We start from the raw sequence: 14,029 nt of genomic DNA on the forward strand, positions 1-14,029 counted from the left end.
TGATACTCTTTTTGTTAACACATCTGGCGATTCAACCTGCATAAGATACGGTGGAGTCTTGTTGTTGTTCTTCGGGTGAAGTGAATTTTGACGGAAACAGCAACGCGTCGAGTTTAACAGAACAAACAAGAAAACAAACTGAATAAACCAATGACCCACTGTGCCACAGTACAATCTGCATCTTCGTCATTTTACACCAGTGTTTAAAACGAGGCGAAATAGGTCAAGAAAGAAATAAAGATTAATATTATAAAAAAGTCAAAATAAAAAAAATTATACACATGAAACCAGCCACGGATACGAGACGAAAAATCTAGTGCGTTTAGGAGTAGAACGTTAAACCTTTAAAACTCCAAGCATCGTCGGTTCGTCTAGTCGCCGGCTGCGTCTCGACGACACGACAACGCGTAACGTAAACGCAAGGATCTTGTTCGGTCAAGGAGAAGAAGACGAAGTCGGAAAGAACGAAATAAAAGACAACGAAAAAGAAAAACGAAACAAACAATAAAGAAAAAGACTAAAACGTGCAGACGAGACATCCTGTGGCAGGAGATCGGAAGAGGGAATCCCCCCCATTTCCCACCACTTCCGAACCACACGTTTCACCCCTCGACGCCGCTCCTCCTTGCACCTTATACTCCTTACAGCGAAGTTGTGTTTGACGACCGGCAGACGCTGTCTCTATCTCTATCTCTCTCTTCTCTTCTCTTCTCTCTCGCGAGCAGAGTTTTTCCGGTATCTGTGACCGGCGCCAGCACCGATTACATATATCGGAGTGGTTCTACGGCCCTCGGAGGGTGCGGCAGCGGTTGGCTGAGAGTATAGAAGAGTGAAGTGAGGAGGAGAAGCAGTTTCGACGAGGGTTCTTTTCGTTTTCGATTGAGTGAGAAACGGCGCGGGGTGGCGGCGACTCATAGACGGTTGACATGATTATATCAAAGGATCTCTTCCTTCTTGGCGACCAAGATTACCTGCGGCTTCCCAGCAACGAGAAACGCCAGCAGCGGGCGATGGGCAGGCCGGCGGTCGTCAACACACCAAGGTAAGAAAAGAATCGGATCACGATCCAACCTTCCTCGATTTGTCTACCGTTCGTCGATACTAATTTATCGACCATTTGTTAAAACTATAACTTCTTTTCTATCGATCAATTTACTGACTCCGATTGTCGAAAGTTGGCTTGAGACTTTCGAGCTTAAACTTCGTAAGATTTTACTGACGATTCGATATGGACGGTGTTTGAATACGTACTTCGATCAGTGTAGATCGGAAATATTTCTAATTTGAGGGTCACGATTGGGACGGTTTTTATTGTGTCGTTTGTTTGAATGATATTTCGTATGTTCGTGGTACATGTTCGATTATAAGATTTGAAGCGACGAATATTTTACCAGGATGTAATTGCTAACTAGTAACGTTACCGTAACGATGCATATATGTTTTGGAAACATCGCTAATTCGCATCTATGTAACTTGCCGAAATTTAGTGAACCGTTGTAAAGAAAATATACACTGATTCTGAAAAGCCAATTCCTTGAAAGACATCCTGAAATTGCCCAATAATTTTTTCTCCTCGTTGGTGTATCGTTACGTTGACTTTACTAACCTCACAATATTTTACGATCTATCACTGACTGCTTGTATATCAAAATCGTGCTTAATTAACGAAACTTGACGAATGGGCTCTGAAAAAAGTTTATATAACAGTAGATACGCCCCTTCCGGTTCCTAATCAACTAAGTGAAAGGACCGGTATGTATTTGATTGTGAGTTAACTTTGTTAAATGAGGAAAATTTCGTATGTACCGATTCGGTTGCGTCTCCTGTAATTATCATTCGTAAATGGCAAATTCATGTAAATAAAAATGAAATCTAATTTCTTGGAGTAATGACCGAAATTCGGTGGGCTTTCTGAAAAATTCATTCTCGTTTATTCGTCATCGACGATTTCGGTGAGACTTGTCCGAGGCTTCCAATTTAGTCCAATACCAATTGTAGGAGTTTTGAAATTTTTAGAAAGGAGGCACCATCGTTTACGTAACAGAAATGTGTAAAAAATTTCGCATTGAAAGAATTATTTCTTAGAAAAATAAAAACCGCGATTCTTCCTTCACATCTAATTTAACGAAGCGTAACCCGCGTAATTACCAATCTGTGTTTTTCAGCAGGCCCATTTGTCAAACTCAAGTCATACTCAACGTCGCTTTAATTAATCGTCATCTTATTCAACTTGGACCGAATGTTGTATTACATAGGAACAACGGGTCCCTTTTTCATATCTTTCATAACTTGGCGGGTTAAAATTTTTAGAGCTTATGAAAGAATTAAACGTGGGAAAGTGTCGAATAAACTCTTTATTACATCCCGTGATCTCTTGGCTCGTACGACGTTAGTAAACTTGAGAGTATAATACATTTTCTTAATTGCTTACGGTATCGTTTAATTAGTACAAGAAATTAATTGCGTGTAAAAGAAAAAACAAAGAAAAAAAATAACACAAGTCGGATTATAATCATGGGGTAACGCTATGCATGTATTATATCCTCGGCCATGCCATACGAGCCGATAGAAGTTTGGCTCCGATTTTTCGGCGCGCCTCTGCACTCCGGACACGATTCGGGACGAACGAGCGCAAAGTCTGAATAACAATACCGAAGGCTTTTGTTGATCGTAAGGATTTTGACTCGGGTGCATAGGCTGCGCAAGGTAAAAGAAAAAAAGAAAAAATTGCCGAAGAATTGGATATTTCGTCGAAGTTTGATGTCCGTGCAGGTGTTTTTTTTTTTTTACATCATCCAATTCCTGTAAACGGGATCATCGATGGGGAAAAATTAGAGTAGAATTTTCGTACGTTATCACGCGCGTCTCGTGACTAGATTTGGCATTTCAGACTTCCCGTTTATCGGCAAGTTCGATGACAGATTAATGAAATCTAAAGAAGGAAACAAATAAATACCGTACCAACGTACGTACGTAGGTACGTGTTGCGTTGCGTTGCGTTACACACAGCCGCTTCTCGCTCTTGTGTCATCAAAACAAACGCGCGTGTAATAAGCGAATGGTTGTTACACTATAACGTAATATTATACGTAGAAGTATATCTCGCGAGTGAAGCAGCAGTGCTAGCAAAGTGGCACGATATACGCGCGACTTGCTGTGAAGGAATGCGTGCCAAATGGGAATTGACACCGAGACTCGGTGTCTCTCCCTACGTATCTTGCACACCCCCCCCCCCCCCCCCCCCCCCTCCAACCTTCACCCTCCACCCTTGTCGTATACCCATATTACATATTAAATTGCCGTTCGCGTCAACGATTTTCCTTATTGACTGCATTGTTCGCCGTTGTCGTCGTCGTCGTCCGATTATCACTTCCACGGATGCACGGCACGGCATGCATTCGTGCATGCGTATAAAAGTTGAAATGCTCCACTTACTCATCGACGGTGCAATATGGCATCTCCTCGCCTCGGTTCAGAATATGTTAACGTACAGAGCGGTGATGGAATTTTACTCTTCTCTTAGGTTTCAAGTGATTCCGTTATATCATTTGCCATTAAATTGAAAGCGTGATTTCAACGATTTCGTGTCATTATATTTTGCAACTTGAATCCAGGGGTGCGAGACAGTGATTTCACGAAGCGTATACAAGTTGTATGTATATGCAGTATCACGGAATATACAATATACAAGTATAACTCTCACACTCTACGGAGGAATGTTTATTTGACACAAATTAATTTTCTTGTCTGTATTGTATATTCTATAGATTAAACTCACTTATAATTCATATGTATGATATGAAAGAAATGATCCAACAGGCGCAAATAAATTAAGCAATGAAAAATTCTTTTATTAGCGATACGTGTTTCGTAGATAGAAGTCAGAAACAAGACTGTTTTCACAATAATGTCGGTTGACGCAGCAACCTTATTCATTTTGTGACATATGAAAGCTGTTATACGTCTTTTATCTATGATGTCTACTAGATCGGGGGGGCAAAACGAGTGATTTCACCCTTTGTAAGAATATCTTAAAATGTGTAGTTTTATTCCATTTAAGTAAAACTGGCTTGCCGTTGTAACTGAGCGATCACACAAAATGTCGTTCAACCGTTGAGCTTGAATTTATAGGTCGATGAACTGTTAATAGTTCCGGACATAATATAAGTATCGAAATCGTTGGAAATGTGATTAAAAAAAAAAAAGATGTTGATAGTAGCAGTATGTAATTAAATTGAAATGTTTGTCAATTTAGCAATGAAGATTTAAAAGAAAAAGCAAATGAAATGTTTCTTTCCTCCAGTATCCAACGTTATCAGTTTTTACACAAGATCAAAGTTAGTAACGTCAACGTAATAACGTAGCATGGAAATAATAACCATTGATTTACATTTTACAATTTTCGAACGATTTTGAAAGAGTTGCTTCCGTAATACGAGTCTCTACAATAAGTTCTAAATGCACCGTTACATTAACGACACAAACATCAACCTCCTGTTTTTACGAGACTGAAGTTAGTAAACGTTAACGTAACGAAACATCAGTAAAAGAATCATTATTACACAATTTTAGAGAATGCCTTTCAAGGAGTCGGCTTTACAAACATCAGTATATTTTCTTTATCATTGTTTAATAAATTTTAGACATTCCTAAAGGTGCGGAGTAACGCTTATTCTTGATATTTTTTCTCAACATGCATCGTTACAGTAACGTTTCCAACTTCGTCCTCACGTGTTTTTACAATTGTACCCTCATATCCCCGATCACATATAACGATACCTTCTTTCTTTCGCTCTTCGTTATTTTCTTACACATATTGCGGCGCGCCGAAACTCCGAATTGCGGTCCGTTGCATCGTAAAGTCCGATTTCAATCGTTGGTTAGGTAAGTGTACGGACTTGTTGCCGCCTGAGAGGCGTTCCAAAGTATATAAATATTAACGCGGCGGGTCGGCGACCCGCCTTTTCTACGCTCCTGCCCATTTGCCTGCACCGGGCGTTCTTGTATGCGTCTACATATGTATATACGTATATGTATAATATATATATACTTATATATTATACGTGTATATATATATATATATATGTGTGTGTCTGTATAAAATACATCGTATGCATACGTCGATAGTAGCCACGTTGTTGTTTATTAAACTGACGTGTTAAGGGGCACCCACACCGGGGGCTCAATGGCCCCGCGTAAGTGGAGCAGTCCATGCATATAGGCGCGGCCATTCGCGTGTCCGCGACCAGAACCTCCACTTAGATACGCAATTTACCCGATATTTCGCCTAAATCTTGCACTAGCTGTATATGCAGACACGCTCTTTTAACCTGAGTGCTTCGCAGTTCGTCAGTCGGTCGGGTCGATACGCAAAGCTCTAATATCGAATATAAAACTCACGGCTGTGCTTGATACGCATGTGTAGGTATATACGTGTACATATGTGTTCATGCATATGTCGTGTAACGCACTTACGTCAACGTGAACTCTGGCTGGGCACGGATTGAATACATGCACGTGTATTAGATACATGTTAAATACGTTACATGTAACTTATATGTACACGCGCGGTTGTTGGAATGAAAAGACGTTTAAAAAAAGCACGATATTGCGCATGATGATCGAATCGCGTGGTTCTAATTGTTTCAAATATAGATGATCGGTAATTCTTTAACTTCGTACACTGTCTCATTGATTTGTCTCTTTTTTTTCCCTTCATTTTCCTCGCACTGTAATGTTTTGCATGTAGTTTTGTATTTTTTAAAAATCCTTTTTGCATTTAATTTTCCTTCACACTCTTTTTATACATACTTAAGAAACTTAATGAGAAGTTTGTTCACGCGCAAAGTTGGCAAAGTTATTAGGCTACAAAGTTCAGGGCCGGTTCTTCTCGCTGCGCATTGGCGCACGATGCAAGATAAACGACGACTCGGTTAACGTTGCTGCACCAGGTAATTTTATGCGCTAGCTGAATCGCCCTTCTGGCTTCTTTAAATATGTTATGCATGTACCACAATGCGTGTGGAAAACTAGGAGATAGTTCTGTTTCTCTATACGCGGATCTTTGCAACTGTTACACACGTTTTATACGCTTTATAATACACGTATGATCTGTGTGTTGTAAAAATTTATGCAAAACCATGCGAACGGAGTTTTGAAAAATATTGAAATCATCATTCTCAAGGGTTTCGATATAATGGATGCCGGTGTGTTTCGCGAAGTTCCTTATTATAAAATTATCCCGATGATTCACAAAGTATAAAAATCTTGGGCTTCTTTTTGGTCTCGCTTTAATTTTTGTTTTTCTCTTTTTCCTTCTGTTTCTATAATTGTCACACGTGATACGTTTTGCGGATACGATTTGAAATAAAGTGGTAGGAAAGTCGTACGGTTATTTTAAAAGAAACTGCGCCACGAGGTACAAAACAAACAATATTCCCGAGGTAATAATTTACGTTTTCTTCAACGCTACGATCTTCGTCAAGAATGGAGAAGGAGTACCTGTTGGATCTGTAGATTACAGTCAACGTGCCAATTTCCCTGCGTTTCGAAATCGCGGTCGATAGGATGTTAACCCTACGCTGCATGTCGGCTTCAGTAGCTATATCCAACCCAGAAATCATAATCGTACGGAAGAGCGGAGAAAAACAAAAGAGAAAATTATCTTCTCGATGCAGCTGCCGGTGTTTTCACCGGCGTTGAAAAATGAGCGCTTTTCCGTTCGCCGCGCGGCGCGCAGTAGCCGAGTTCCACTTCCACTTCCTCAGACGAGGGTTCGGGGTAGAGGAAGAGGATGGATGCTGCGCGACATGGTCGGTCCTGAGGGCTGAGGGGGAAAGAGGATAGGGAAGAGAGGGCCGGGGAAATGGAGCTCGCAGGAGAGAACACCGGTAACACCGGCACACCTTTTCGCGAATAACTCGGGGAGAGGAGAGGAGAGGAGGAAAGGCAGGCAGGCAGGCAGATCTCTCGACTCGCGAAAACACAGAACCGGTCCTCCGGTCGTACCGTGGCACGCATCTGTGTATACAGTGTGCATAACCACCTCATCGGGGATGGATAGTAGTAAGTGCGTATATCCACCGGCATTTCGCTCGTTCGTGCGTGCGTGCACGCGTGCAACGACGAATCGAACGCCAGATGCAAAGCTCTTCTGGGTCTAATATTCCTCGAAGGGTTTTCTCCGTATACAGACATGCGTGCGCACACGCGAAGCCCTGCGTCGAACGACCGTCGATCGGTCTCTCTGTGCCCCTTATCCGGTTTAATCGCGATTATTTCACGAATCGTCGCTTGCATTTACAGCGCTACCTCGTTATAACGCGGTCTTCGGGGCTGTAGAGGGGGAGAACCGCGATATAAATAGTTCTCCCACTTCGCGATGCACTGCCGCCGTAACGTAAGCCAGTACACCGGTTGTTCACGCAAAGTCGCGTAGTATGGGTGGGGCCGCGTAGTAGTCAAGCGAGTGAGATACGAGTGGCTGGTGGGGGAATATGGGCTCCGAGGAGAAATTTACCAACCGCGATATAACGAGGTGGCACTGCTTTAGGTACTACAGATGGTCAAACTCCGTCACGTACGGCGTTGGTTAATTATTTTAGATGAATAACTAATCGGGCAGGGTGTCGGCTCACTGAATGATAACGGACTGAAAAGAAACTTGATGTAAAAATTTGTTTCTTAATTTTTTACTTTGTGAATCGAGAGATGAGTTTCAACGAAAAGTGCAGTATCGTCACTTTGTTTTTTTTTTTTTTTGTCGAGAGTTTATCGAATACAGATCGGCAATTCTGACGAAAAGCAATCCGATAATTCACATGGTATTTTATTATTTATCGTAATTTGTCATGTAAAGAAAATAAATAATTGTATTTTGTAATTCTGTCTAGCTGCTAATCGGTTTCGGTATAAAAGAATTATATTTGAATTTGGATTTTCTTCTAGTCGGGACTTTGTGTACCATCGTGACTGGTTGAAACATTTACTGTAACATTTATTTATTTTTGAACTTTTCATCTTCGAGGGTTTGAAATTCCTCAGATCTACGAGCAGAATTGTATTGCTTTGTCGCATAACAGAGTTCGACAGATGAATCTGTTTAAAAATGTTTACAGAAAGAAAGAGTCAGACGAAACACGTCAACCTGCAATCGTTAGATGTGGTTGTACCTACAGTCGGGAATCCTTTATAATTCTAGAACGTACGTCACATGTATTTCGTAATTAATTTATTATTAACACAGAAGCTAGAATAAAGATTTGATTCTTTTACATTCGTATTCTCATAGAGAGAAAAACGACACCTTGAGATCTATAATACGTTGTTCTAATCCAGCGAATTTAAAGTCAGTCTCGCGAGGCAATACGAGATCGTAAAAAAAACAATAAAACCTGTCCATTTTTTTATTTATTCTCTCGCAGTTCCAGGATATAATAATCTATACGTAAGTAAATAAATTATTGGAAAAGATAGAGAAAAAACATTTCCTGGCAACAATTGCCGCGCGAAAGGCCGAATGAGTTGAAAATTTGATATAAGTTAAAAAAAGGGTATTATATGTATTACGATTTATTAATTATAACGCGAATCGGCGCGACTTGTGATAAATTATGTGCATGATTAAACTGCTTTCGACGCTACGCCTGCGATTCGCAATCAGTTATTGCGAATTGAATGAGAATATTTTTCGCGTTGCAGGGATCAGGTGGGCGGTGGGATAATCGGGGGTGGGGGGCGGGAAGGAGAGGAGAGGGGAGGGGAGCCTCGACCTGGAATCCGTAGTCGGAGCAAAGCGAAAAAGACGAAAATCTGCGCACTGCGCGAACTGTGATACACGAGACTATGCTAATAGAAACGTAGTATTTTAACAACACTGAGAGCGGCGGGTACCTAATTGGTTCGACGCCAAAAAGTGCTAGGCGTACATTATTTGCCTTCCTTCACTTTATTTTTAGGTTTTAAAGGTTCGATAACTCTCGTTACTCCCACTACAAAACGGAACCGATTGCAGTTATTATAGTAGCCTGGCTATGATTTTTTTCTTTTTTTTTTTTTTTGTCGACAGAATCGCTCTCGACTTCGGCATATTGTGTCATATTGTTATACCTCTATATATATTACATGTTTGTACCATATGCAGATTATACGTGTAGCGTAATTCTTATTCGCAATAAAAGCAGCACGTGTATTTTTCAGCTTGCAAAGCCTTACGAACAGATTTTATCTCGTAGTTTAGTAGCGTGCTAGAATTTTTCCAAGATATTTTATAAACTCGGTTCTTGTTCACTGTTTTACTCGACAAAACAGCCCCGGGAGTTGAGAATTTTCTTATTTTTATTTTCACAGTTTATCTCTGCTAATAAAAACTCTATATGCGTGACGGCGAAATATGGAACGTAATAAATTATACTGCAGATTATTTTTAGAGTCATCACTTTGTAATTATGAATTTTATTTTCTACTTGCTAATCTTACTTTTTCCATCGAGACCTAGTTCGAGAATTACATTTTTTTGAAATTCCAACATCTCAACATTTGAGCTCACAGATCAAGGTTTATAACTTGGCAACTCGACTTGTATATATATACCCTCTAATTTTGGATTAACAGCTGAATATTTTTCTGCAACGACTCTCAAAACATCAACTAGCGCGAAAATCTATGACTTTGGGTCGAGTTTTCAACCACATTACCAACCGTGACCGGCAACCTCTAACAAACCGAACCGTCGAACATGTCTACTGACTATACAGACACGACTATTCTTTGGTGTACATGTACATCTATCTATTGTAAATACGCGTGTACGTAAATCGTAATAAAAACCGTCAAACTTGATTAAAATTTGAAATCACTCTTGCACGGGTCCCGCCTAGATTAGATTTCGTAGTATATACGATAGCAGAAATATGTAGATGTATCGTAGAATGTATTTGCACACGCACACACACATATATATATATATATATATATAGATAAGCAACGCTCACCGGTTTATTTATTTATATATTACACAAAGCGCATAAATATCGCAACGCGCAGCGCGCGAATTCGTCGCGATCGGCGTGTGCAAAAGAACACATATCCAATATATTATCTATAAATGGCATGTGTCGGTGTAACAAAACCTTAACGCGCCGCGAAATATCCGTATAACGCATGATTTGCAAACACTAATAATATAATGTACTGTATACAACGTACCGAACACGGATATATTATTAAATATTAATTTGTCATGTGTAACGCCATTTTTTCTCTCTGTCTCTCTCTCTCTCTTTCTCGCCCTCGTTTTTTTTTTCTTCCACCTATCGCACGCATCGGTGCCGAGGTCGATGAAGTTTTTGCGATTCTCACGCTGCGAAAATTATTCGAAGGTACACGTGTCACGTGTAGGTAGAAGTCGAAAGTTTCGCGATAATGCCCGAGAGCGTGATGAGGGGAGGGGGAGGGGGGGGGGGGGCGAACTTCTTTCTTCTCCCTTAGTCGCAGCGGATAGGGAAGAGGAAGCGCACGCGTTGCGGTCGGTCGGTCGGGCTTCTGTATCCCCTTCCGCAAACTCTACACACGTCGTCCTCGTCTCGCCATCTCGCCATCAGCTATTTCCGAGCTGTCAGTCAAAACCGAAGGTTATACCTCCCATTGAGCTGCTCAGATCGAGTTGTCCTCCTCGTCTTCCCTCCTCTACCTCCACCTCTTCCTCGTCCTCCTCTATCCAACCCATCCCGTTTATGCGCTAGCTAGACAGCTGCGTCACGCGATTGATTCATCGGCGTTTCTCCCTGCAGCGGAGGAAAGGCAGAGAGAAAGACGCAGATGGAGATGGAGAGAGAGAGAGAGAGATTAGAGAAGAAGAAAATTATTTTCATAGCACAAGCTTGTGTTTAATTTTTTGGAAAGATTATTGACACTTCGTGTGTTGTACAATTTTTGCAGGCTTATTATTTTACTACGCAAACACTCCAAATTGTTCTCTTGGCAATGTAATACTATTTACGTATACCTACACCATGTGTGATCGCCACTGACGAGAAAATTTACAACATTTATCCGATGATTATTCAATAATATGGATTGATTCACGCAGTCTAGTTTTGTTATACCATATCTGTATGTTCTGTACAATTATAGGTCTGGTGAAATATAACAATATCGGGTGGAATAATGCAAATTAACGTTTCGCTGCAGTCAAAAAAGGAACAATGCGTAAATGCACTAATTAGAAAATGCTTTGTTCATTGCTATGACGCGGGTACCAACGAATCGATTATTTACACCTAATTTTATGCGTTTTTATACGGACAGGTCTATTTATGTTAGGTATTGTTTTTGTTTATTATTATTACTTTTGTAATCACTTGCCTTGTGCAAACTCTACTTTCTGTGCAATTACAAAAATCCTGAGCGGTGCATGTTTCGATGTGAAATATAACTCTTTATTATTACACGCTTATACCCATTCGGCTTAGATGTCAAAGAACCAGAGTCCGCAGTTCAGGGAGCTAATTTTGTCACAAAATTCACGGCGTTGGATTCGACATTTAGAAAAAAGTACTAAGTATATATGTCTAATACCTGCGCAGTTCGAATTATATGGCTGAAAATTTCTTAAATTATTCGTCTTCATCGGCATCGTCGTTGTCGTCATCGTCATTATCATCATCTTTTTCTATGTCGTAAACCGAGCTGCAGTATACTTCCGCCGTAGTTATGATCTCTAATTTTAGATTGAAACCCGGAGATGGTTGGGGGGAGGGGATACTCCGCGCACTTGGTAATGTCATGGCTGACGTTCTCAAGGACCTTTTGGCGCAGCGGCAAGGAAACTGTATGGAGATGAGAGTAGAGAGAGAGTGAGAGAGAGAGAGAGAGAGAGGAGTTGGAGATGGAAAAGGAGGATGCAGGACGCAGGGTCCATGTTTTCGAAACGTTTCTCTCGCAGCGAGGATAGGAGTCAGACTGTACCTCCTACCTACTGCACTGCTGCAGCCTTACAGCAGTCTTCTTTTCCTTGCCGTGAGGCCGAACGCTCGTTAAGAAACGGACGAGCCTCGTCTTCGGACCTCCAACTCCTCCTCCCCGTGTGCAGTATAAGCGGTTCTCGCAAATAACGTCACTGACCTGCCTTACCTGCGGCTTGATGATGGTTCGTCTTTCCGTAGGCAGCGGCTTCGGCCGCCCTCCGTGTGCCGTGTCTCCCTCTTTTCACCGGCTGCTGAGACACGGACGTGAATCACTAGGAGAATATGTCGGAAGTAATTTTGGATTATACAAAATTTGTACGCACGTGACGTCCTAATTATATATAGTATTTGATTAATGTCGGTGGTAATTTTGACAAGTCTTGACAAAGATGAAACTTTCATCGATTCGATGCGAATTTTGATTTACGTACATTGTAGTTGATCGGTGACTGTAATATCTTCTATTTTTCCTACACTTTGACGATTGATTCGCGCGGTTTTTAATCACGTCAATTTTCAATAGCCAATTACACGCGGTGTAATTGCCTTTATATTATTATACTTACACAGTGTTCGTGTGTGTGAGCTGTGCAGTACCTATAATAAAATTATTGACTTCTCATATCTGAGCGCCCGCAGATCTTAGTTTTAATCGTAGAACGTTTTATTGGCCTTCCAGAAGCACCGGCAGCTTTCAACTCCCGTACAATTAATACACTATTCATTTTAATTGGACACACGTGAAAGTATACAGACACGTGTGTCAAGAATACAAGCTCCAGATATAAACGTTCTTTCGGCGTTGTTGGAAAATTTTAACGAATTGGTCAAATCAGCGTTCGTCGATACGGATGGGCAAAGGTCTCGATGATGTCGTTTTAATTCCGTGCTTATATCTATTGTTCAATAATTGTCTAGGTACACAAGTATGTTTGTTATACGCAGTATGAGCGATGTTAATTTTGTAATGTGACAAAGAGAATGTAGAACTTACGGTTATTTCTGTTCTTGCTTTTCTTCTTTCTTATTTATATTTTAAGAAGTGATAGCCGCAAGTGCGAACAGTTCAAAGAACACTGTGTTCAATGGAGATTTACAATAATTATTGAAACGAATTCGCGCTCGCGGTGAACTTTTTGATATAATTTTCAAGCTATTTTTTTTTTACTTTTTTTAAAATTTTATTCCTTGGCGCAAACGTAATGATTTATTCTGATATATATAATAAGGAGAAGAAAAATCTGCAAAGGGTTTTCTTACAGTGTGCTCGTAAGCCTTTTTAATTTTTTGTCGGTGAAAAAAAAAAAAAAAAGAAGAAGCACCAACGGCCATGTAAAAATACCTAAAATGCGTGACTGCAACCATTTCGGGTAATTACACGTACTTCGCATATGCAACTTACATATATGTATATTCGCGTGCAGCTTTTTAAGTTTTGCTTTATGGAAATGGCAACGGTTTACGAAAAGAGAAGACAAAAAAGAAGAAACGCAAATATATCTTCATTGTAGTCTTCCGACGACGGGATGAACCGTTGCTTTGCACTCTCTTTCCTTCGCCGCTGCTGCAAGCAACGGTAAGGTTGGTGTCAGATTTGGGTCAGGGGGGTCGCAAGGGTCGGGCAAATGAATCCTGATTGATGTACGACACAACTGCCGCAAGTAATATGAGCCTGAATGATCGTCGTACGAGCGCCAGTTAATAGCCGAACCCGCACTGGAGACGCATGGTTTTTTTTTCCCCCATTTTTATCCTCTTTTTGCTGAGAAGCCGTGCTGCTGCCATGTTCGGAACATCTCAACCGCGTGGGAAAGTCTCTTTTTCGTCTTTACGATTCATTAAATTATTATTGTACGATTGGAACCCTTGACGAAATAATTTTCACAACGGTTTCTTCTCTTTTCATATTTTAGTCCAGAACGTACCATCACGCGCAAGAGTACCAAAATACACACGTGAAACGAATATATGTATAAGATGTAATGTTCTATAAGGTGTACGATGCGTGAATTTTGACCCAAACCTCGACCCCGATTCGCGAGTGATTTTGAGGGTTATAAAAA

At 40.7% G+C, this 14,029-nt stretch overlaps 1 protein-coding gene across 2 annotated transcripts in view; it reads left to right on the forward strand.

Moving 5' to 3' along the window:
- The first annotated feature begins 568 nt into the window (after positions 1-568).
- LOC124308250 (ABC transporter G family member 27) overlaps positions 569-14,029 on the forward strand; it is a 114,323-nt gene continuing 100,862 nt past the window's right edge. For both annotated transcript variants that reach the window (XM_046770805.1, XM_046770824.1), the window contains exon 1: positions 569-1,042. In XM_046770805.1, the coding sequence (XP_046626761.1) occupies positions 927-1,042 (116 nt within the window). In that variant the 5' untranslated portion in view covers positions 569-926. The remainder of the gene's footprint in view (positions 1,043-14,029) is intronic.

The sequence above is a fragment of the Neodiprion virginianus genome, chromosome 1, assembly GCF_021901495.1.
Source record: "Neodiprion virginianus isolate iyNeoVirg1 chromosome 1, iyNeoVirg1.1, whole genome shotgun sequence".
Lineage (NCBI taxonomy): Eukaryota > Metazoa > Arthropoda > Insecta > Hymenoptera > Diprionidae > Neodiprion > Neodiprion virginianus.